Source organism: Halichoerus grypus, chromosome 14, assembly GCF_964656455.1.
Source record: "Halichoerus grypus chromosome 14, mHalGry1.hap1.1, whole genome shotgun sequence".
Classification (NCBI taxonomy): domain Eukaryota; kingdom Metazoa; phylum Chordata; class Mammalia; order Carnivora; family Phocidae; genus Halichoerus; species Halichoerus grypus.
In genome coordinates this window covers 60,824,500-60,847,443 of record NC_135725.1, presented here as the reverse complement: position 1 = coordinate 60,847,443, position 22,944 = coordinate 60,824,500, and the positions used below count along the sequence as shown (strand labels likewise).

The 22,944-nt window shown below is 51.5% G+C and overlaps 1 protein-coding gene across 1 annotated transcript in view; it reads left to right on the top strand.

Moving 5' to 3' along the window:
- Positions 1-22,944, top strand: part of SHB (SH2 domain containing adaptor protein B) — a 131,329-nt gene that overhangs the window by 79,842 nt on the left and 28,543 nt on the right. The window contains exons 3-4 of the mRNA XM_036100466.2: positions 6,509-6,724; positions 21,316-21,487. Of these exons, the coding sequence (XP_035956359.1) occupies positions 6,509-6,724; positions 21,316-21,487 (388 nt within the window). The remainder of the gene's footprint in view (positions 1-6,508; positions 6,725-21,315; positions 21,488-22,944) is intronic.

The window sequence follows — 22,944 nt, the reverse complement described above, 5'->3', positions numbered from 1 at the left end:
TTTAACTCTCATAACATCCTTCCAAGGTGGATTCCCCGCCCTCCAGAGATGTGGAAACAGGGGCGCCTTGCCCTGGGTCCTCCCGCTGGAGCCAGGCCTCGGCCCCAAGCAGTCTGGCGGAATCTGTGTTTTCAGCCACTACACTGTGCTGTGGAACCTGTCACTCACCCGGACAGGGCTTTGCCTCCCTCCAGGTGGATGGTACAGGCAGTCAGTGGAAGGTTCATCGTTCTAGTAATGCAGCCCCGAACTTCTGAGTCTAGTCTGCCCCCATCCCTGGCATCTCAGGCCTGGGTCCTGGTGGCTTCCACGCCGTGATGTGGGAGAGGTCTGGTGGCACAGCCAGGCACGCCCACCACTGGCTGAGTAGAGGTTTTTTTGGCCTGGGAATGGAGGCCTCGTGGGCCACACGTCCCTACTGAGCTCTGCCGCCCTTATGCTTTGGGATCGAGTGTCAGTTCTCAAGCAAGCCCAGCGAAGAAAATGAGAGGTGAGGGGCCTGACGGCCAGCGTCTCTCGTTTCCAGTTAGGCTTCTGCACGCCTGTGCCTGCCTCTCCCTGCCCAGCTCCACCCTGCCTGGAGGGTCTGAGGCACCTCTCCTTAGACACTCTTGGGGGTGCCATCCCATGGCAGCCAAGAGCATCCAGAACACACCTCCACCTGCCTCCAGCTTCCTCTCCCACCAGGGCCCCTGGACGGTCCACCTCCCCCACATACACCTTGTGCTTCCAGCTCCTGTGCCTTTGCTTCAGTCCTTCCCCCAGCAAATGTCCACTTTCCCTGCCGCACCACTGTGCTATGACCTCATGTCCAGATTCCTTAGAAGTCCCTCCCAGGCTTCTCCCAGCTGAGTGATAGTAATCACATCTGCTCTGGCCCTCCCTTGCCAAGGGCTTCTTGAAGACCAGGATCGTGTCTCCCTCTGGCTCTTATGCCAGGCATTCGGTAGATGCCTGGCTGGGTGTGAGGAGGGGTGGATACCAGCACTGCTGGAGGAGGCTGGGTGCACCAGGGATGCACACGGATTTCCTCGGCCTCCATCTCCCAGAGACCTCCTTTTCCTGTTCCTCAAGGGAAGGTAAAGAAGTAAAGGTTTCTTTTCTTCTAGTTTTTTTACTAGTAAAAGATATTTACCATGAAGTGTGTTACACATTTTTTCATTTAGATGTATATCTATCTGCTTCCAAAATAGAGATTTGAGGTTGTCCATCATTTTTTTAAATGTCTATAATGAGGCCATTATAATAGAAATCAAAGTCCATATAGAAGGAAGGGCGAATAAATCTATACAGTATCTAAGACAACATACTCACTGAAGTTAAGCAAAATTAACCCTGAGCTTCCTGGCAGCCAAAGCAAAGAAAAGGAGGGTGGGAACGCAGTGGCACAGAGCTGGTGAACCCTGGAGTAAAGTGTCGCTTGTTGCTGTGGACTTAGGGAACTGTAAACCCTCATCCAGTCCCTTGGAGTTTGCACCAAGCTCTGTCCTGGGCCCCTCACTCAGACAATCCCCTGGCCCTTGCCTCTCCGCCCGCCGCAGCCCTTTGTCAGCACATCTGCCTCACCTCCTGGCTCAATGCCTTTGGTGAGTGCTCCCAGGGTCCCTTCCAGATCTAACATACTCTGATTCTAGAGAAAGTGCTGATTAATTGATTAATTGATTGAGTGATTATTTTTTTTCTTTCTCTATATGTAATTCCACTTGACAACCTTTCTATTCCAGAGGTCAACAGAAATCCCCACCCTGTCAATTTAATGTTTCTGCTCCCTGCCGAAGAGGCATGAAATCACAGCTTGCCACTGATATTAAAGGTCATTTTCCATGAATTTATAGATGGTAATGTCCAGATAACTTGTGACTTAAAACATATGGTCACCAGCTCCCCTATTAAATTAGTCTCTCGACCCTCACAGATCAGTCTGGGTAATAAGGAGGGTGGGCCCAGTCATTAGGCAGGAGACAGTGACGTCTGGTGAGCTGGCCTGGTGCAGCGGCCCTTGACTTCCTGGGGCCCTGGGCGAGCCTCTCTGGGGACAGAAGATGCTCCCAAAATGAGCATTTTCTCAGGGAAGGGCAGCTGCTTCCGAAATGCACATAGCTCCTGGAAGCCCAGTCTTGCTTCAAACCATATTTACTTTCACGGTCTCCTGTCTTAATTACATTTTTTCTTTCCTGGCGTCCCAATTCATTATTTAAAACAACTTTCAAAAATAATTGCGCAATAATTCCTTCCCCCGTGCACAGTAGCTGCTTACCTGTGTCAGGTTGTCGGCTCTTTATTCATGCGTAGCTGTACTGACAACATTGCTGTCATCAGAGTCTGTGTATTGTGGGCAAAGTGTGTGATGACAGTGCTCAGTAATTCCTAAACAAGGAGTAGCATTCCCTTTGGGGCCTCCTCCGCAGTGGCCAGGACTTGTTTAGAAAGCCCACATTATGCAGTTTGCTCAACACATAAACAATCTTGTATTTTACTTTTTAACTTAGCATAATTTCATGCACGCTTTTCCATGTAGCTACATAATCTTCCGATTTATCATTTTAATGGCTGCTTAATATTCCATCTAGTTAGCGTGCCATAATTTACTTAACTGTTCCCTATTGTTGCAGCCTTAATGAAAATTTGAATTCACCATGTACTACAGGGGGAAGCTCATTTTAATGATTACCATTATAACATCCCTTGCCCTAACTGCATGCCATTACTAACCCAGCTTTAGGAAGGCACAGATGCCTTTGGAACAATAAATTCTGTATGAGAGGTGTAGGCACAAGTCCCTCTGATTTAATAGCTAATCTGTTCACTGCACATGTTTTCCTTTTATGCTGGTGTTTATATAGACTATCCATCTCTTCTGCATATTCTGTAATACTAAACTATATGCATTTGGCATATTGCTCCACATACTTTATCACTGCTCTCAGGGACTTCCAAAAATTAACAGGAATTCGGGGGTAAAGAGTGAGTTTCTGGCTGTCAGTTGTCGTTCATTTTTCCCACCCACACTCATTGAATATCTGCTTGCAGCCAGGCTCGATGAGGGAGAGAGCAAGGGCACACCTGATTATTGGCAGCCCACAGATGTGCATCTGTGAATTGCTTTATGGTACCCAAGATTAAATGGTGATTCTCACGCAAAGTGCTTTGTAAACTGTAGAGCGCATTACTGGTCTCTGGGCCTGCTTGTAAAGTAGGGTGAAGAGGAAGGTATTGTATTTTACTTTTTAACTTAGCATAATTTCATGCACGCTTTTCCATGTAGCTACATAATCTTCCGATTTATCATTTTAATGGCTGCTTAGGTCAGTCAGTGCCCATCAGCTGCAGCCCCACTGTCCTCAGACGTTGGAATTTTCCAAGGACAGATTATCCAAGGATAATCTTCCGATTTATCATTTTAATGGCTGCCTGGGTCAGTCAGTGCCCATCAGCTGCAGCCCCACTGTCCTCAGACATTGGAATTTTCCAAGGACAGGAGGCTAGACTGCACTCGTAGAACCAGTGAGAGTAACACGGATGACAACCCCACAGAACAGATAGGTAGTTTGGTCGGTTTAGTGAGTTACAGAGTCATCTATGGTGTCTTACAGTTGGTACTCACTTTGAAGTGACCAAGTCCTACCATTTACAGCTTTTCTCTTTTCTTCTCCCTCCCCCATAAAAAGGGAAACATCATCCTTAAAACTAATAAATGATCCCAGTTTACTCAGGGGACCCAGTAAAGCCATGTTTTGCCAAAGTATGGGACATCTTCTCGGAGGGGATGGGATTTTAGGAGCCCTGAGAACCATATAGTGAGAAGGCTTTTTCCATTTTGTTCCTCTCTCTTTCTAAAAAGAGAAAGTGACTGTTTGCCAAAGAAAGTATCTCTGCGTGCTGCTTGCACCCCCACCGGCTCACTAGCACTTGCGCGTGTCCCTTCTCAGCGGAGGGAAAGCGGGCCTTGTGCTAGCTCCCCAGCGGGCCGGAGGACCTACCTGCTTGGTTTTGTTCTCATTCATTCTTTTTACACTTATCAACTGTTTGTAGTAAAGGATAACAACTCGTGGGTGGTGATAATAAAATTTTTATCATAAATTTATTAAGTCTAAAAAGTGAGGCAACATAAGTAAAAATAGAAAAGAATAACCCAAGCGGTAGTTGAAAACAGCAAAATCATGAAGTTGCTGTGTGAGTTAATGAGGTCTGGGAAACACTACCGTAATGTTAGTCAATGTCAACACTAAGCACTGGCACAGCGTCAGCTGGCTTCTGTGGTATCAGGGCGTGTGCGTGGGGATTTTTGTCATCCCCGTGAGCTGGCCCTGGAACGTGAAGCCCAGCCTGAAAACAATGTTCTTGCTCAGATGGGCTGACGTCACCGGGTGTTTTGTCAGCTGCTCTTCAAGGCACATAAGTCCCGTGGGCTTCTGCCATGTCTTTATGCCGTTGGAACTCTGATTTGGAGAATGCCTCAAGAGTCCTTTTGGGGGGTGCCTGGGTGGCTCAGTCAGTTAGCGTCTGCCTCCGGCTCAGGTCATGATCCCAGGGTCCTGGGATGGAGCCCCACATGAGGCTCCCTGCTCGGTGGGAAGCCTGCTTCTCCCTCTCCCTCTGCCTGTCGCTCCCCCCTGCTCATGCTTGCTCACTCTCTCTCTCTCTGTCAAATAAATAAAATCTTTTTTTTTTTTAAAAGCTCACTCTCAACGACCCTCACCCCTTTAATGTCAAACCTTACCTCTCCCCTCTCACCTCCTTGGACCCAGTGCTCCAGCAAAAGTGGACAGTGAATAGACCTACAGTTTTATTCCGCCTCAAAAAGAAACAAAATTCTGACACATGCTACAACATGGAAGAACCTTACAAACATTATGCTAAGTGAAATAAGCCTGTAACAGAAGGACAAGTACCGTATGATTCTCCTTATATAAGGTGTCAGATTCATGGAGACAGAAAGTAGCCTGGTGGCTGCCAGGGGCTGGAGGAGGGGGAAAATGGGGAGTTAGTGTTTAATAGGTCCAGAGTTTCAGTTTGGGAAGATGAAAAAGTTCTGGAGATGGGTTGTGATGATGGGTGCACAACAGTGTGAATGTACTTAATACCACTGAACTGTATAATTAAAAATGCTTAAAATGACGAAGTGATGTTATGTACATTACCACAGTGAAACTGAAAGGCAGTGAGCCTGTCTGTCCACTCCAGCCACACCGCCTTGGCTCGCCTCAGTCCCACCATAGAGAATGCCAACCCTCCTATGTTCACTTGTCGGAGTTCACGTGTCATCACTCTCCCCCTGCCTCATCCCTTACAGGCCCTGCACTGAGCCCCTTTGCCAGGGGAATTACGGTGATTTAGGTGCCTGTTATACCTCTTCTGGAAGCAGTGGGCTTCCTGAGGGCAGCCGCTCCAGTGAACCCTCCCTTCCATGTGTCCCACGCAGGCCCTTCACAAAGTCAAGCAGGTGAAGTGTCACTGTTTGACTCAGAAGCACCTGATTCTAGTATCCTGGCATCCATCTTTTTTTTTTTTTTTTTTAAGATTTTTATTTATTTGTTTAACACAGAGAGAGAGAACACAAGTAGGCAGAGCAGCAGACAGAGGGAGAGGGAGAAGCAGGCTCTCCGCCGAGCAGGGAGCCCGATGCGGGGCTCGATCCCAGGACCCTGGGATCATGACCTGAACCGAAGGCAGACGCTTAACGACTGAGCCACCCAGGCGCCCCCTGGCATCCATCTTTGAGCCACCACTGGCCTCTCAGAAATGAGCAGCAGCTGACATGGATGCCCCCTGTCTGGGGCCTGGTCTAGACAGGCGGTCACCCCTCAGCCCACAGAGGGCCAGGCCTTGGCATCCTCTCCAGAGGATTAAGAGTTGCCCCCCCTTATTCAGCAGTGAAACTGGACACGTGCTCTCAAGTCCCTCGGATGTGCTCAGTGTGTTAGAAGACAGGCAGGCTCTCGGGGAGGCAGAAACACAGGGAAGGGGGTGCTCGTGGGGCTTTGTAAGGGAGAAGATGGTGGCCCTGGGAAGGCTCTTGACTTGTTAGCTGAAGGAAAACTTGAGGATTGTTTGGCCTAATTTCATTTTTCAGGTAGAGAATGGAAGTCCAGAGGATGGGGATAGTCCTAGTGGGGAAGACCCTATTCATCTATAAAGCAAAGGGGTGAGGGCTCTTTGTGTTCCAAGCTGATGTCAGAACACACCTGGAAGATCATGTGCACATCTGGGCCCTGCCCTTGCAGACTACAGTGAATGAGCAGACGGCGGTGGCGGCGAGCCTCTGGTTCTCTCATTAGGTCCAAGAACCTGAGATCTGTGTGAGGAAGCCTTGCCCTGTGAGAGCAGAGACACTGCCTTCAGGGGATGGGGAGGGACAGTTCAAGCTCAGAAACAGGGTTCTGTTCTTGTGCAGTTCTCCCCTCTTTGGCTGGTGACAACTCCTGTGGGTGTCACCTGGCAGATCCCAGGTGAGGAAGTACATGCTGCTCATCTGTTATATCTCTGCTTCCTTCCTTTTGGCCTGCAGAATTTCAGAGGCAAGAAAGTGTCCGGTCCCAGCACAAAGGCATCCAATTATACGACACCCCTTATGAACCTGAGGGCCAAAGCGTCGACTCGGACTCCGAGAGCACGGTCAGCCCCCGACTGCGGGAGAGCAAGCTGCCCCAGGATGACGACAGGCCTGCCGACGAGTACGACCAGCCATGGGAGTGGAACCGGGTCACCATCCCAGCTCTGGCAGGTAAGGAGCCAGTGGCCCCCCTCAGAGGGGGCTGTTGACCCCACACTCCATACTCATCTTCGATGAGCTGCCGATAGAAGACAGACTCAGAATCAGGTCCCCGTCTATGTCTCATCAGGTCACTTGGTTCTGTGTGGCCTGCTCCAAAGTATATACTGGCTGTCCTCTTCCCAAGAAGCTTTTGGTTTGGTTCTGGTTTCTGGGGCATAGAAGGAAGCTCTTTCACTCGGGCTGGAGGGATGCTGTAAGCACCAGTCTTTAGTCATGACCGGATGCCTCCCCGTGTCTGTGGACAGAGCCTGTTGATATAGTGTTAGTAGGCGAGGAGCACCCTTCGGTATCCTAGCCCAGAGTGAAAATGGAGTGAGAGGTGGATGGGCCACCTTCCAGGTAAGGAGGATGAGTTGAAACAGCGCAGTTGGATAGCTCGAGTGCTGCCATGGGCTTGTTTGTAAACCCAGAAATGTGGCTGCCCGGGAATGAAGGACAATGTCCCACGTGCATCTGTAGTGTTTGTGCACACGCATGGCTATGTCCGTACGCACGTGCTTTGTCATTGGTGTTGTCAGGGAGCAAGGCAGTGCTTGGCTAGGCCCTGTCCTCCATGCAGTACCTGTTTGAAATGTGCCACATGGTTTTTCTAGATTTTTAGGAGCTCTCTGATAGGCCCTGGGGAGTCTGGGGTGCAGGATCTGTAGCTGGGGAGCATCTGTATGGGATAAAATTGGCTGGGCAAAATCATTACTCTCTCTTTCCACCCCTTGTGTTCTCTGGTTCTGCATTTTTAGCCTGGATGAGGGAACCTGGGCAGTGTTTTCAAATGTCCAAAGGGTGTGGATTGTGAGGGAGCCCCAAAGGGCAGAGCTGGGCCCACCAAGAAGGAGCCACGGGGATTTAGGATCCAGGTGAGCGGTAAGAATGTCATTTATACCTGGAAGTATATGAGCTTCCCCTCATTGGGAATTTGCAAGCAGAAGCTCAGTTGAGGCAGGATTGCTGGTAGAGGCTTTGCCCAGAAGTGTGGGGGTGGCCTGTCACCTCCAGGATTGCTTCCATGTTTCAGCACCCCACCATGCTGATCATAGACTGGGAGAAGGGAAGGCCTCTGAATTATCTCCATGATTCAGTTATTGCACTCATGGCAAGAGGCATTTCTCAAAGGCGGGCTTTGGCATCTCCATAGAAGTCACCCTTCCCAGCCAGTGGCTCCAGACCAGCCTTTATGGAAGTCAGACCCTTCCCAGCTCAGCCATACTCTGAGGCTCTGAGGGCTGCTGCCTCGGGAAGGCTTGATTATCACTCCCTGGTTGTCGTGAGAACAGCTATTGCATGGTGTGAGGTGGTTCTGGCTTCTTAGGAATGAAAGTCTTCCCACCTCCTAGAATTCTATGGCCAGGTGAGTGAGAAATACCACAAGGTCTCCAAAAAGCCTTGGGCCTTCATTGCCTGCTCTTCCTCCAGGAAGCCGACTGTGGCCTTAGCCAGAACCTCCAGTCACCCAGCACTGGAGTCCCTTCCCACACACGTGGCCTCTGTTGATCCCAGCCCCCTGGTCAGGTTTCTGGCACCGCCGACTACCAGGAACAGGCAGGCTGCAGCTGGGCCATGCACGGAGAGGTGGTGTGGCTTCCATCAAGCTATCAGCCCCTTTCCCCCCTGGCAGAGACACCTGCCTTCAGAGCTGGTGGTTTTAGGTCCTGGCTTGCTTCGACTCACCCCCTGGGAGTCTTTACAGCAACAAATTGCAAGGTGGCAGGTGGGTCTAGAAATGGCCTTCCCGCCTAGCCCTAAGCCCCCAGATGCAGCTCTGAGCCCACACAATGGCTCTTTGGAACTCTCTGCCCAGTAGTGGGGCAGGAAAAGCGGCCTCGGGTGATTCCACACTGTCTTGGGGAGGCATGGGTGGGTCTAGAGGGTCTAATCAGCCCTGGGCGTTGTGGCAGGGTCTGTGACATGGACAAAAGGAGCCTGCACAGGAGGTGGCCACACAGGGAAGGGCAGAGGAGCTAGGAGCATAACCTGGAGAAGCAGACATGGGCTCAGAGTGGCATGGATTAGGTGTCTTCACATCTCTGAGGGGCCACTGGGAGGACAGGGATTGAACCTGTCGTAGGAACCTCAGTTTTCTCGCCTGGGAAATGTGCCCACTGCAGATGGTCCCAGTGAGGCTTAAGGGAACCGCATCACGAACGTGCTGGCCATTGGCTAAGTACTTTCCGCCTGCATTGTCTCACCGAATCCCACAGCAACCCGCTGGGAAATGAGTTTCCTCATTTTACTGATAAAAAAGACTGAGGTCCAAAGAGAAGGGGCCCATGGCTAGTCAGCCACAGAGCCAAGATTTGAACTTAAGAAGTCCAACTCCAGATCCAAGCCCGAACCCTGGATGTCCGGGCTCCCTGCTGCTGTCAAACATGCTGCACAAAATATGGGTGGAGTCCATGGGAAATGTCACATGCCTTTCATTTGCCCTTGTACAGATTTCTCCCTCTGGGAGGCTACCTTACTGGGATGTGTGTGCCCACCTAGAATGGTTCCAGCAGAGGATCCAGGAGGAGCCTAAGTTCTGGAAGTTCGCACCAGGATGGGGGGGTGACCATAGCCATCCCACGGTTAGTCATGCTCTGCCACCATTCAGCACAGGGAGGGGCTCCCACACCATGGCATCCCACTCCTCCTTGTCCAGCTGGGGAAACCGAGGCCCAGAGAGGCGAGGAGAACTGCCCGGGGACCTCATAGCAGAGCTAGTCAGGCCATACACAGAGGATAGATCAACGTTCCCTCTTAATCCAATGAGTAAACAGCCGCATCCTTAATGATTTGTAATTGCCTCTGAGAAGCAAATGATCAGAGTGCTTGCCCAGCCAGGCGGCAGGGCATCCTTGAAATCTTTCAAAGGAGCAAAGTCTTCTCATTTTTCATTTTCCACTCACTGAAGATTCATCTCCATTGAAGCTACTTTTCAGGCAAGGTCCTGGATTCAGCCGGCAACAGGTCTACCTCCCAGCAAAGATAGAAGACAGACCTATGACTCAATGCTAAACATAGTTATTTTGGGAATTTGTCCGTGTTCCCCACTAGCCCCTCAGCGAGGCGCTCTGCCCTCGAAAGCCCTGGTCAGTGTTGTGCGTGCCGGGAGTCCGTGGCGCAGTAGAAGGAGTCAGACAATCCTAAGTCCACATGCCGGCTTCACCACTCACCAGCCGTGGGGCTGCAGACAGGCTGTTCTGTCTCCCTGAGCCTTCGTTTTCCCATCTATAAAAGGGGGATACTCACGACTCTTGTCACGCTGTATCTCCACAATGATCAAGGGAAAAGACCTGGATGAAAAGACTTTATAAGCCCTAAAGGGTCACACATGAGAGAATGGTTATTGGTGTTCAGGGAAGGCTTACTGTATTAAATAAAATTTAATTTAATATGAAAACAGTACTCCCTGAAGAGGTACCTGGAAGGCACAGAGGCCCCACTTAGAGAGTTCATTCCTCATTGCGCCTGGCACCGAGCTGCATGGATGCCGTGGGAAGCAGTACTTACGTAGGGGGTCCTAGTCTCCGTTCCTGCAGTAGTTCTAACTGTGAGCCACCGAGTTCTCCCATTCTTTGTTCAGTCCTTCCCAAGATTGGGCCGCTGGTCCCTGGGTGTGAGAGGGTCCCCTCTGTCGCCCTCCCCATTCTAGCCATGACACACTCGTGGATTGGTTGCTGGCCCAGAGCGAGTAGGGAAATCACCCAAAGGAAACATGAGATTGTTGGGTCCCATTCCTCAGAGTTCCTGATGCAGTAGGTTCTGGGGATGAGGCATGAGAATTTGCATTTTTAACAGGGTCCCAAGCATTGCTGATGCTGCTGACCTGAGGACTTTACATTGAGCACCTACTGTGTACCTTGTACATGTTATGTGTTAGGTATTAGGGTCAGGAGGTAGAGAGAGGGGATGTCACAGCTCAGCTCAGTGGTAGCAACACCACCTCCTCCAGGAAGCCCTTCCTGGACACGTGCAGTCCCTTCCCCACCCTCATCCCAGGTTGGGCTGGGACCCCTCTGTGCTCCTGTCACACCCTGTATGGGGGGTGTGTTGGTTTAAATGGAACAGCCAGATACACACTAGCAGGGGAGATGCTAATGCTGTGTCGGTCCCCCCTTAGCCAGGCACCCTCTTGAGTTCTGACACCTTCCCAGCCTCATCAAGTAAAGCCGAAAGGGCAGAGAGAGGGCAAGTAAGGTCCTAGGTATGTCTATTTCCTAAACAATTGTGAGTCATCTCCAAAGCAGCTCAATTGGCTAATTTAAAATAATCCTATTAAGGTAAGGGGGGAAATGGGGAAAGGACAGGAAATTAACATTTAGTGAGCACCACTTATGAAGTCCTGCAAGGTGGGTGTGCTTTCATTGTCATCACACAGATGCCAGTACTCGGGCTCCAAGAGGATGAGCCCCTTGCCCACAGTCACCCAGCTAATGAGCCCAGGTCAGGCTGACTGCAAAATCTTTGCTCTTTCCACTGCTGCCTTGTCATCTCAAGTGAGGAAAGGGCAGGTCGGAACATTGCCTTTACCTTGTGCTGGTGCCATGTGCCTTTGGTCACTGTGAAGGCAGAAGCAGTGGCGCTCACTCCGTGCTGACCTCATGACTTGTCACTGTCAAACGCAAATGCTCTGGAGCTGGGAGCGCTGATGTTCTGTGCACCAGGCACTTTTTCTGGGCTTGCTGTTCCCACCGAGCCCCATGACTCATCCTCGTGCCCTCAGAACAAACAAGCTCAGCCTCTGCGGAAGGTTCCTCAGGGAGTCTTAGACCTGCCACCATCACCTGGCGCACCCAGACACCCCCTGCCCTCCCCATTGGCCCCAGTGGGGCTCCTGTGATGCTTCCTGTCCCTTGCACAGCTTCCCAGAATGCCTTGGGTCTGCGAGGAAATAACAATTTTGTTTGTATGGGGAGCTTTTTGCTATGTAATGAGTAACAGTTGTAATTAATATTTAACACATACGAACAGCAGGTCTGCAGAGAAAGGGGGGGTTTAAGTGACTACGAAGAGAACCGGGATCACTCGCTTCCTTTGGCTAATATGTTACTGAGGGACAGGTTTTTCCAGTCGGTTTTTCTACTTGACATATGAATGAATTCATTTAGTAGCCCCCCGCTCAAAAAAAAGAAGAAAAGAGAAAGAAAAACACTAGTGTTTAATAGCTTTGGTTTGTCTACTAATTATATTGATAGATAGAAATGTTCCTTCTAGTGCCTTTGTCTCCTGTATGAAAAAAAACACAAAGATTTGATAGAATCTTTGCTGTTCTGTTTGGCAGGGCAGAAATCTTCATGTGGATAGAGATTGGTTAAGCTCTGTGAGGTCAGAGACTCTGCCTGCCTAGTTCACCCCTGGGCCTATACCTAGATCCGTGTCTGGCACATAATGAACATGCAGATATGTGTTAAATCGTTGAGTAAATCCTGTCTCAGGAAAACCAACCCCATGATTTCTTCAGGACACTAGAATACCTAGGTAATGATGCAGCCTACTCACACAGGGATAGTTTATTTTCATATCATTCTTTCATGCCATACACCTGTCTTCTCTCCAAAGGAAGCTGAGGGACCTGCAGCTGGAGGGGCATTTTTTGCACAGCTGTTAACTGCCACAGTTGCCACCTCTGGTCTGAATTCCTAGGAAGAAGCTGCGAGTACGTCCCCGCCTGTCTGAGGATTGGCCCAGGCGTCCAGATGCTGTGTTGTAGGTGGAGAGAGTGGTGTGCTAGCGGGTGGCATGCAGCCCCCTGAGAGCCATCCACCTGGCTTGTCCCCTCCTGTCACTCTTCCTTTCCCTCGCTGCCCTCTGCAGAGGGATGGCAGCAGAAACCTATACACAGCTTGGCTGGGGCTTTGGGGCTCCTGGATGGGGAGACGCGTTTCCACAGATGCCCACCGTGCAGGTCCTCTGAGGCTTGTGGATGGGGGGAAGAGTCTAGCCCTAGGATTCTAAGTGATTGTCTGTGGGTGTCTGTAGGTGTAAGCATCAGGAAACATGCTGCATCACACGTGAGCAGGCATTCTCCACCTGACAGGTGAGCCCGGCCCAGAACTACCAGAGTACACATGAACTCAGATGCCAGAGCCACAGGATCTGTATTTAAAGCCTTGTGCTGCCATTTACTAACAGGGTGACCTGGGGCAAATTGCCTGTTTCCTCATCTTAAAATGAGGTGGAAATTGATCTGAGAGTCGGGACAGTGAGTGCTCAGTGGACACCGGCTTTTGGTACCACTGTCGTTGTGAACTACTGTTTTTTGACAACATATTGCACTATAGACAGGATTTGTGCTGAACTTGTTAAAGGCCTCTGGGAGGCAGAAGACTTGGGTTGAAGTCCAAGTTCAAATCTAGCTATTGACTTGGGGCAAATCAGTCCCATTTCCAGCCCTCTGATTCTCATCTGTAAAATGAATTATGTTAATAAAGATGGCTTGCTTCAGCAGCTTTAAAGGTCTCTGCATCTGGGTCATTTCACGATTTTCATCAGGATTTATCCTTCAGTTTCCCATAGCGGAGCAGCAGCCCTTAGGGTGGGGTCTTTGCACCAGAGAGTGGTGCCTGTTTCTTATGGTGGGTGCAGAATAAGGGGACGAAGACACACACACACACACCCCGCCCCCAGCCTTGTTCCAGGGCCTCCTTCCCCAGCCCAGGCTTGGGTGTACATGCATGGACGCTGTTCCTGGAATCCAGATGGTGTTCCTGGAACCCCAGCGGCATCCCGGCGCCTGCCTCACAGCCTGTCCAATGCCCTGCTTCTTGGGGAGTCACCGCTGCCTCCTTTCACAATGAAGACTTCTGTTCTCGGCACTGCCCACGAGATATGGCAGCGTGGTGCCCTGGGGCTTGCATGTGTCTGGGAGGTGAACACAGAGGCCTCTTGTTGGCAGTCCTGGAACACAGACCAAACATTTGCTGAGCCGCCTGTTGTCTTACAATACCTGGAGGTGCAGCTCTCACGCATGGGACGGGTAGGGGGAGGCGGAGAGTGAGGCCTGCTTTTGAACTGGAAGGGAAAGGGGCCTCACCTCTCTGGGCTTGTTTCTCCATCTGTAAAATGGGAATTCTAATATTGATCTTGCATTGAGGAGCAGATGAGGTAACTCAGAATGTATGTTTAGAAAGTCGAAGCAGCAAAGCCGTTGTCATGGGAACAGTTTCAGTCAGTTGCAGGTGTTTGCACATTATCGTGAAAGTCTGTGGTGTTTCCAAAGACTCCGGAGATCACGTGGTCCACCCCAGTTCCCAGACCACTGCACTGTCTCCCTCCTTGCTCCCCTTGGGGGCTCACAACTGCCTAGGCAGCAGCCCCTTATGTGCCCCTCCACCCCTGCCCTCCCTGCTCCCTTCCACACACACACACACACACACACACAGACGGAGGGATCAGTGCCGAGGACTGTGCAGAAGGGGTGCCTTTGGCACCTTCATTTTGTTCTCTGTGCCCTTGTGTTCTCAGAGTATAGGGCATGCCCCTCCTGTGAGCCCCATGTGGTTTGCAAAGGTGCCCCATATTCATTTCTGCTTCACCCGCAAAAGGCCTAAAGAAGCCTCTTCAGTGGGCTGAGAGCTCCTTGCATGCGTCCTGCTTTCAGTTGTCTAATCCTTCTTGCCTCTGCTTAAAGGACCCTGTCCTGTGGGGATAACTGGTGGGTCAGAGACTCCAGGCCAGCCAGAAAGCTGCAGCCACTGAGCTTGGAACACATCACAGGTCTCGCCTGGGGCCCAAAGCCCCTGGGCCCCCTTTGCTCCTTTCCAGCTGGCTTTGAATGGGCCCTGTCCTCTGGGGCCACCATCCACACCCTTGGTCAGCTGGGAGGACTGAAGGATGTTTGCCAGGTCACTGACTTCTTTCCCTGCCCCTCCCCAGGCAAAGGTATTCCTAGGGTACCCCCCACCCCCAGGTGAGAGGAGGCCTTCCAGGGCTTAAATCCCAAAGCAGAAGGGGAGCGGGTAGGGGCTGAGACTGGCTGCCTGATGTGGCAGGCCACTCCTATCAGCTTGGGCAGGTTACTTGACTGCATCAGGCCTTGTTTGTAAAACCTGGACAAATTGCCCTGACGTCTCCTAGGCTTGCTGTGGGGGTCAGAGGAGAATGTCCCATCAGGTCTCATGGATGCCTCCCCGTGCACAGGAAGCATTCAGTAAAGGTTAAGCCATCTACAAAATGTTTTAAAATAATTTGAAGAGATAGTCCAGCTCCCAAGTTTCCTTTCTTGATTGATGCATAGAGGTTCTATGGTCCTGCTGACCCAGGTGGAGATTTACTCACTCGGTAGATACTGAGCATCTACTATAAGTCAGGCACTGTTCTCAGCACCCATTCAGCTCTGAACAAAGCAGACTATGTCGTGCCTTTGGACCTTCCAGCTTAATCAGGAATCCCAGCAGAGGCTACGGAAAAAGAATGTGGTTTCTGATGCAAGGCACTTTATCCTCCTCAGTACATGAGAGGGGAGTATTCAGAGCATTGGGTGTGACCGTGGGGAGGGAGTCACCACTTACAGGGACCTGCCTGGACTTTGATACGTCATCTATCACTAACTACCTCCATAGTCCTTTATGATATAAGAATAGACAACCCTGTTTTACAGAAGAGGTAGCTAAGATTCAGAGAGGTTTAGAAACTTGCCCAAAGTCACACAGTAATGGCAGAGGCAGGACTCAAACATGGGTTTTTCTAAGTCCAGAGTCCATACCCTTTCCATGATGCCAAGCTGCTGTGGTTCCTCCATTCCCTGGTCTTATTGCAGCCCATAGGCTCTTCTTGTCGGCTGCATGTTGGCCATGAGGAGAGGTTCAGTGGAGGCTGAGGTACAAGGCCCCATTTCCATCCGGTTCTGAAAAGACCTACCTACCACGCTGCTGGAGACTGGGGTGGGATCAGACGATGGCATAGACCAGGGGATGCAGGGCACAGAAGAGAAGGGAATTCTACCTGGGGATCTAGGGCAAAACTTCCCCTAGGAGGTAACATTGGAGCTGAACCTTAAAGAATAGCAAGGATTTGTGCACCCAGAGATAGTGAAGAAGGATTCCAGAGGGCAGGCACCCAGCGATAATGAAGGAGATTCCAGGGGGGCAGGCAAAGCAAAGCCATAGACCTAGGGGCAGATGGTGGATTTGGGGCCTGGCCATTCTTTGCGACTGGAGCCTAAGGCTGGGTGTGGACCCCAGAGGGATTTTGTAAGGGAAGATGCATTCAGAAAGTTGGGTTGGTGCCAAGTCACTGAGGATCTTGAACACTAGAGTGAGGAGTTTGCCCTCCATCCAGGGGCACTGGGAGCCAGCAAGAGTTTGTGAGCCCAGCAAAGCTGTGCTTTAGAGGCCCATTGGCCTTTTGGAACTTGTTTTCTCTGGCCAGCCCTGAACGATAAACAAGAAGGAGCTGGACCCTGAAGGAACACATTTATTTCATCTAAGCAAACATTTACTGAACACCCGTCTCCATAACAAGCACTGCATTAGGTTTAGGAGCAAACAGATTGGAGAGGGGAAGAGAAAGAAAATCAGTCGCAGGCACCGCCCCCACAGAACACCCAGGCTGGCTGGGGAGGAGTAGGAGGCGGCGCCATGGAGCTGCAAGCCAAGTGCCAAGTGCTTCTGAGGAGGAAGGGGCTCTCAGCAGGCAGGATAGGGGAGGCTTTGTGGAGAGGTGGCTTTTTGCCAGGTCTTGGAAGCTTCTAGATGTCCTATGGATGGAGCGGGAGGGTGGTCATTCCAGGCCTAGAGGTGGGAAGCACACCATAGACTGAATGAGGGGTGTACAGCCCCTGCCTGACCACAGGGACCTGAGGGGGCCGAGGGGGAGCTGACCCTGGTGACCCACGGCCTGGGCTCAAGCCTGGTCTCCCCCACCCCTTAGCTTTGAGACCCTTTGAGGTAAGTTCTTTCTCACCTCTGAGTCCCCATCTCTCACCCATCACCCACAGGGTGGCGGGGCTATTGTGAGAGTCCGAGCCAACGTGGGTACCTGGGATGCTGTCATCCATTATTGGCAGTGACTGAACGTCAGAACCGATTGGTATAAAATCTATCCTACAAGTAGGAAGGGGACCACCAAAGTTGGATGCTAATGTGGATGGAAAAAAGGCCTGGAAGGACAGCAGTGGGGGCACCTGAGCTGGGCCTTTAAAGGCTGAGGCCTGTCATTAGACCGGAATTTTTGGAAGGACATTTGGGGCATGGAGAAGGGGCCTCCTCACCTGCCCTGGAGACAGGCTGGTGGTACATCAGTGGGGCCATGTCTCCCACTGTCTCCCAGGGCCTGGTCCCGCCCCCTGAGCCTCCCCTCCCTCCTGCACAGCTCTGATTCCATTTGTAATTGCCTATAGGTGCAATTAATTAGGTTCTGTCATTCTAATGACTCACAGGGGTGGCATATTTTTTCTCTAAATGCAGATATTCTTTTGAGGGTTTGTGTCTTTATCTTTTGCAGAAAATCACTAAATTCAAAGAATTGCCATTTTAAACTGCAGATTAAAGAGAAACTTAATTAGAAGGAATGAAAGCAGTTGTGTTTGGAGCTTTTGTTCTTAAATTTTTTTTTTCTTTTGCTGCTGAATCACTGCACTTGGAGTTTGTGTATTTTATTTTAGGTGAAATGATTTGCCTAATTAAGCCTGTCATTCATCACCACCTGTTCCCTCTGAAATATATGGCTATATTATTAAGCTTGCAAGCGAATGTATAAATTAATTCAGTGGGGAATTACAGTGTTGACTGGGATGTTATTAGGTTTTATCGAGTTTATCTGGTATGAAAAACCGATATTTTTTTCCAATAAAGTGAAACAACAGCTCATTAATTTTCTTCATTCAGTCATTCATTGGGTACCTGGTAGGTTGTAGGCATGTGCTAGGCAAGGGGCGCAAAGGCATATGTGGTACGGCCCCTGTCTTGAGGGGCTCATGGCGCTCCAGACCAGGAAACTAGCCATTAGGAGGCCATAGACCGAGATCAAGGTGAGTCTGGGGAGGGGGTGAGGTCAGGGAAGGCTTCCTGGAAGAGGTGGCCCCTGAAGGGCAAGTGGAGTCAGTTAGGTGAGGAGACTGGTAGAAGGGGATGGGGTGGTGGTAGTTCAGGCAGAAGACATTGCCTTGAAGTGGCCGTGGTGAGGCCTGAGGCTGGACAGGCAGCTGGGTCATGGGCTGTGCTGAAGAGCTTGGGTTCCTTCTATAGATGGTGTTCCATGTTTCGTGTCTGTCCTCCCTCTTCTGTGCCAGGAGGTATGTGTGGGGTTTTATATTGGCAGAACTCTCCGAATTCTGATTTTAGTTAGAGGTGAACATGTCTTACAATTCATTTCGTCTCTCCCTTTCCTTAGCCTGTGGCAAAACCGAGCCTAGAACCTCGTCTCCCTCCAGCCCCTTCCCACATCATGCCTCTTCACTGCCCATCTCAGGACTCATAGACCCCAGGAGCCAGGGGCTTGCTCAGCAGCCTCCCTCCATTCCTGACAGAAAGTTAGCGGAGAGAGGGACCGAGGAAAAGTGCACGCTGTTCCCATGGTCCCTGGCCCCCCTCTCCTGCTGCACCCCGGATCTCCTCTCAGTGGAGCATCACACGGGCCTTCCCTGGCTCAGGCCGTGAGTAGTCGAGTCCTGTTGGCATCACCTCCTACATCCCTCCCATCACGGAGGGATTCAGCCTCTGTTACCTTCCCTAACTGGTTTCCCTGCCTCCCTGGTTGCCCCCCACATCCCATCTCCATCAGTAGTCAGAGACCTCTCTAAAACCCAATCTGAGAATGACATTCCCTGACTGACCCATCCATCGGATCAAGACCCAGCTCTTTAGAAAAGGGCTGTGTGACCGGGCCCTTACCTGTCCACCTGATCCCAGTGCTCACCCCTGCCCAAGGTACCCATCTAGGACTCTGCAAGACAGATGGCTCACCTCTTCCTAACCCCCCTACCCAAGAACATATATGCCATTTGACTAGTTGCCGTGGGGCTACTAGTTGCCTGGGTGAAGCCCAGGGCTGGTGTGGTTCAGCAGGAGGAGCCCTGGTGGGAGAGCCAGGATGCTGGGAAGCCAGGCAGGGGCCCACAGTGACGTGTGCTGGGGCCCCAGCTCTAGGCTTCACTCTCTCACTACTACCATGCAAGCCCAGGTTATTGACCAGATGGAAGAGGGTTCTCTCAGACACCCAACCCCAGGACCTGTATGTTAGAAGGGCCTTGTCATTGCTGTGTGTCCCTGTGGTTGGGACCCAGGAAAGAACTGTAGCCCGAGAAGAGGGCAGAGCCCCCAGCGAGTCCTCACTCTGTCCCTGCTCTATACTGCTGGTCCTGGCCTCACAGGCTGGGGGTGTCTCTAGGTTGGAGTTTGGCCTCCCTCCTGCTTCCTCACAGATTTTAAGTACAGTTTTCTGTGAACCTTCACCTCCTGAAGAATGCCAGCCCCATCCATCCAGTGCTCAGGCCATAGGCCTATAGCCTCTCCATCCTCTTTCCCAATGCACAGACAAAGCCTGCACGACCATCCTCACTGCTCTTGTGCATCTCTCTCTCTCTCTTTTAATTAATAAACTTTTTAAAGAGCATTTGTAGGTTCACGGCGAAATTGAGCAGAAAGTGCAGAGAGTTCCCATCTACCCCTGTCCTCCCATCCCTTTTCAGCACAGCAGTCCTGTTCGAAAATGCCGGGTCAAAACCCTCCCCATCAAAACCTCAGCGTGGCTCCCCATTTCTCTCAGAATAAAATCAAAGTCCTTTGCAAGACACAGCGCCCAATGACCTGGTACTGTTTCCTCCCACTGCCCTCCATTCCCCCTGGGCTGTGTTGTTTCTGTCACCTGAGGCACGTTCCCACCTCAGGGCCCTTGAACTTGCTCTTCCCTCTGCCTGGAATGTCCTTCCCGCAGGTTTGTCCACGGCAGTTACTGCAGCTGGTGTGCATTTATTGTGTCTGTCCCCACTCAGACTCGGAGCTTCACAGGCAGGGATTTCTCTGTTTCTCCAGCCCTAGCTTGCCTGGCACATGTGAGGGAGTGTTGAGTGGGGCAGGTGCATGGACAGGCCGCCGGCCTCTGCCTCAGTCATGAGAGTGAGCGCACACACATGAGTCCAGCATGTCTAGAGCCTTCCGTTGGCAGGAACCTCCCTTCCCATTGCTTTCCATAGTGGTTAATGGAGAAGAGTGTCTTGGAGGGATGGAAATGCTTTGCGGTCCTGATGGATGATCTTGCTCAGCAGCTGAGACATAGAACAAGTTCATCCACATTCCATAGTCCCATAGACAGCACACCACCACAGTCCGGGCTGGGGTTTCCCGCCCTCTTCGTGAATGGGAGGTTGATTGGCGTGTGTCTGGCCAGGGTAGAGGACAGCTCACCACATCTGTGCTTGCTCTTTGGAGAGGAGATTCCTGCCAGTGTGTGTCTGTGGGCCTGCAACCGGACCTGGCTTTGAGAGCCTTGTTCCGCAGGGCCTGGCCCATTCACTCGGCCCTCTGTGTGCTGGGCCCTTACGATGTGTTCTCTCATCTGATCTTCGCAGTTACGTGGTGAGGTAGGAAATGGAGCCTCAGAGAGGTTGAGTAGCTTAGCCAAGGCACACAGCAAGTTACTGGCAAGCTTGGAAGAGGAACTCAGGTTGGTTCGGAAGCTTATGTGAAGTACCTAGTACCGTGTCCTCATTGAACAGAGATGATAATAAAAGTAAATATTTATAATAACATGAGTTGAGCAGCGACTGCATGCCAGGCACTCTGCTAAGATCTGGGTGACATCACCTGATTGAATCCTCACAACAACCCCATGAGGTGGGTACAGTCATCAGAGAGATAACTTGCAAGGTAGACTAACTGGTCTCTAGGAATGCTTCTGGCAACTCCAGGTTCAGCTCAGTATTTTCTGCTCTTTGTGGGCTATCTTTGAGGTCCTGCCCTCGAGAGGTATCCTCCCCAAACCTGTGGAGGTAAACGATGCTCTCACAGGCGCAGGGCGGGGCGGAGGCACATGGCAGGGCCTGCCCACTGTGCTGCGCACTGCTTCAGCCTCACCTGGTGCTGGGACCGGGCTCGCTGCGTGTGGGGCCCATGCAGAGGGCACTGAATGAAGAGGAGCAGATGTGGGGGATGCAGCATGGCCCTTGATTGGAACTCTGTAGGGTCATCCCAAGAGAAAGGGGGCAGATGTGGCCAGTATGCCCTGGGGGGCGGTGGGGAGAATGGGAGGAGAGGAGCCACTTGGAGGCAGAAGATGGGGAACAGCTGCTTCCCTGAGAACTGTCCAGGGGACTGAGCCCCAGTGGGAGTGCCGTGCCCCCCCCCCCCTTGCTGGAGATTGCAGGGGGCATCCTTTGGGGATAAGGCCGAGCTCAGTGGCCTCTGGAGGGAGACTCAGCCAGCCCCTTGAATGCACCATCTGGCTCTGAGAGCACCTGCTGTAGGAAACTCAAGCGTTTTGAGCCATGTTCATTAATTGCCAGGAGCTCTTCCCCCTCTGAATCGTAAAGCCCCAAGGGGAGCAATCGGCTATTACCCCACTCTGCACCACCCAGTAATCCGTCGGGCTGAGCTCTGGTGACCGTGTGCTTTTTCTCTCCCCCACAGCCCAGTTTAACGGCAACGAGAAACGGCAATCCTCCCCCTCACCTTCCCGGGACCGGCGGCGCCAGCTTCGAGCTCCGGGAGGGGGCTTCAAGCCCATCAAGCATGGGAGCCCTGAGTTCTGTGGGATCTTGGGAGAAAGAGTGGATCCTGCTGTCCCACTGGAAAAGCAAATGTAAGTTCTAAGGGATCAAGGCCCAGCCTCAGCTCCAGTCTGTACAGTCACTGTTAAGCCTGAGAGAATGTCAAGGCCACCGTCAAGTCTCCTGATTCCTACCCCTGGGCTTTCTCCCTCCATGCCGTATTGCCACCCCTACTTTTGACTGCTATAAATTAGATTTGTTTGTTAGCCACAGTGATAGTTTTGCCTCACATCTGCTTGGTATTTGTTGAGCAAGGCTTTGACACTTTTTTTTTTTAAGATTTATTTATTTGAGAGAAGAGGGGGGCAGAGGGAGAGTTTTCTTAACTCAAATGTTCTGGGGTTTTTTAAGATTTTTTTTAAATTTATTTATTTGAGAGAGCATGAGAGATAGAGAGACTATGAGTAGGGAGGGGCAGAGGGAGAGGGAGAAACAGGCTCCGCTCTGAACACAGAGCCCGACATGGGGCTTGATCCCAGGACTCCAGGATCATGACCTGAGCTGAAGGCAGCTGCTTAACCAGCTGAGCCACCCAGACGCTCCTGGCTTTGATGCTCTTCATTTGGGTTTTCTCAGCCCCTTTCCCCTGAGATTTCCCACCTCTAGTCGGTGGCCCAGTCCCATCCCTGCTGCCTCCTTCCCTCCCTGCTCTTCCCCAACACTGTCAGTCAGGCCCTTTACCACCCCACCCCTTGACCTCCTTTCTCACTGTGCGCAGGTCCCTGCTCAGCTCTGAAACCTTCAGTGGCTCCCCATCACCTCCAGGATAAAGTCTCATCTCCCCAGCCTGCCGCTTGCTCTGTGAATTGCCCCCACACTGCTTTTTCAATTTCTCACCATTCCCTACACCTGGACTACAGCCAGCTTGTCTAGAGACTTGATGAAGCAGGTCCTAGATCTTGTGCTGATACCTTCAGGTGTAACATCTTCTTAATAAGCAAATAGGTGATAAATGGGGTTATCATCCCCGTCACTTAGATGAGAAGTCGGGACTCCAAGGGACACAGAGCCTTGGCCAGAATGTCACAGCTCCCAGTGCAGAGGTAGGATTGGAACTCCAGCCCTGTGACTTGGCCCCACACTCTCCCCTTCCTCCCCCTCCCCATACACACTCTTCTCCCTGAGTCTTCACACACGCCTGACACAGAGTAGGCACGCCATAAAGACAGGAGATGAGCTGACAGCAAGCCGATCCCTCCTGAGACTGTCCCATGTGTGTCATGTACTATATTAATCTCCAGCGGGGGATTCTGGCCTCAGCATAGCCGGCAGTGCATCCCTCACAGGAAATGCTCACTCGGTGAGCAGGATGCAGGGTTTTCCGAATGATGTCATGTGCTATGTGCCCCCTTTCAGCATGTGCTATCATCTGGGGAGGGCCTCAGCCTCCTTCGTGACACCGCGTGCCTGCTGTACTGAGCACGTGGGGGAGTGCTCCCAGCGGGCGTCTTTGCTAACCTTCTGTCACAGCTACCCAGACTGGGTGGTA